This window comes from Sinocyclocheilus anshuiensis, unplaced genomic scaffold (assembly GCF_001515605.1).
Source record: "Sinocyclocheilus anshuiensis isolate Anshui unplaced genomic scaffold, SAMN03320099.WGS_v1.1 scaffold1632, whole genome shotgun sequence".
Taxonomy (NCBI): Eukaryota; Metazoa; Chordata; class Actinopteri; order Cypriniformes; family Cyprinidae; genus Sinocyclocheilus; species Sinocyclocheilus anshuiensis.
In genome coordinates this window covers 361508-362707 of record NW_015558674.1, presented here as the reverse complement: position 1 = coordinate 362707, position 1200 = coordinate 361508, and the positions used below count along the sequence as shown (strand labels likewise).

At 31.9% G+C, this 1200-nt stretch overlaps 1 protein-coding gene across 3 annotated transcripts in view; it reads left to right on the top strand.

Annotated features, from left to right (window-relative positions):
* dctn2 (dynactin 2 (p50)) overlaps window positions 1-1200 on the top strand; it is a 19466-nt gene that overhangs the window by 12978 nt on the left and 5288 nt on the right. For 2 of the 3 annotated variants that reach the window (XM_016477541.1, XM_016477540.1), the window contains 2 exons: window positions 820-891; window positions 969-1120. In XM_016477541.1, the coding sequence (XP_016333027.1) occupies window positions 820-891; window positions 969-1120 (224 nt within the window). The remainder of the gene's footprint in view (window positions 1-819; window positions 892-968; window positions 1121-1200) is intronic. The other variant, XM_016477542.1, reaches the window with a different exon arrangement.

Here is a 1200-nt window from a genome sequence, read left to right as displayed (position 1 = left end):
GTGTCAGACGCACACTGAAACACATGCCATTAAATCACGCACCACTTCATCATGTCCCTAGTTTTGAGAAAATGTACCTTTTATGAATTTTACAACATCTGAACTAATAGAAAACTGAACTATCCCACAAAAATCAGCAGATGACACTTCATACTGATGTAGTTTTTTTTTTGAATGTTTTGCTTAATTTTGTGCATGATGTTTATAATAATAATAAGTATTATTGTTGTATATATATATTTTTAATTATCTGATGTTCTGTAGCATCAAAGGATTTAATATTATGAATGCCCCATTATAATAATAATAATAAAAATAGTGTAATAATAATAATAATTATTATTATTGTATATATATTTTTTTAATTATCTGATGTTCTGTAGCATCAAAGGATTTAATATTATGAATGCCCCATAATAATAATAGTGTAATAATAATAATTATTATTATTGTATATATATTTTTTTTAATTATCTGATGTTCTGTTGCATCAAAGGATTTAATATTATGAATCCCCATTATAATAATAATATTGTAATAATATAATACTTTTATTATTATTATTATATAATTGTTTAATTATAATTAGTATTTTTTGCAAAAGTATCTTATCATCTGAGTTGTCGCAGCAAAATATTTGTATTATTATTATTATATCATTGTTTAATATATTTATTTTAATTAATTTAAATTATTAATCCCTCAAATAACAATACAAATAATAATTTGATTATTATTATTATTAATCCCCCTCTGATAATAATAATAATGTTATTTATTTGTGTTTGAATGGAGCTGTTGTTGTCTGGTTTTCTGCAGAGCGTTCTGGGGAAGATGAATGAAATCGCCAAGCACAAGGCAGCCATCGAGGACGCGGAGACCCAGAACAAGGTGCGTCCCGCAGGCCTTCAGCAGCGCTCCGGCGCTCACTGACGCGCTCTGATCTGTGTGCTGTGTGCTGTGTGCAGGTGTCTCAGCTGTATGACGTGGTGCAGAAGTGGGATGCGATGGCCTCGTGTCTCCCGCAGCTGCTGCAGAGACTGCTGGCCGTCAGAGAGCTGCACGAGCAGGGTCTGATCTCCTTTCATTCTGCACTCATTCTCTCTCGTTTCACTCCAGTGTTTGCTTTGGGATTTAAATACCTGTTTAACTGGCCTGAAATCAACAGATGCAAAAAACATTTGAATGTTTGAATGAGGC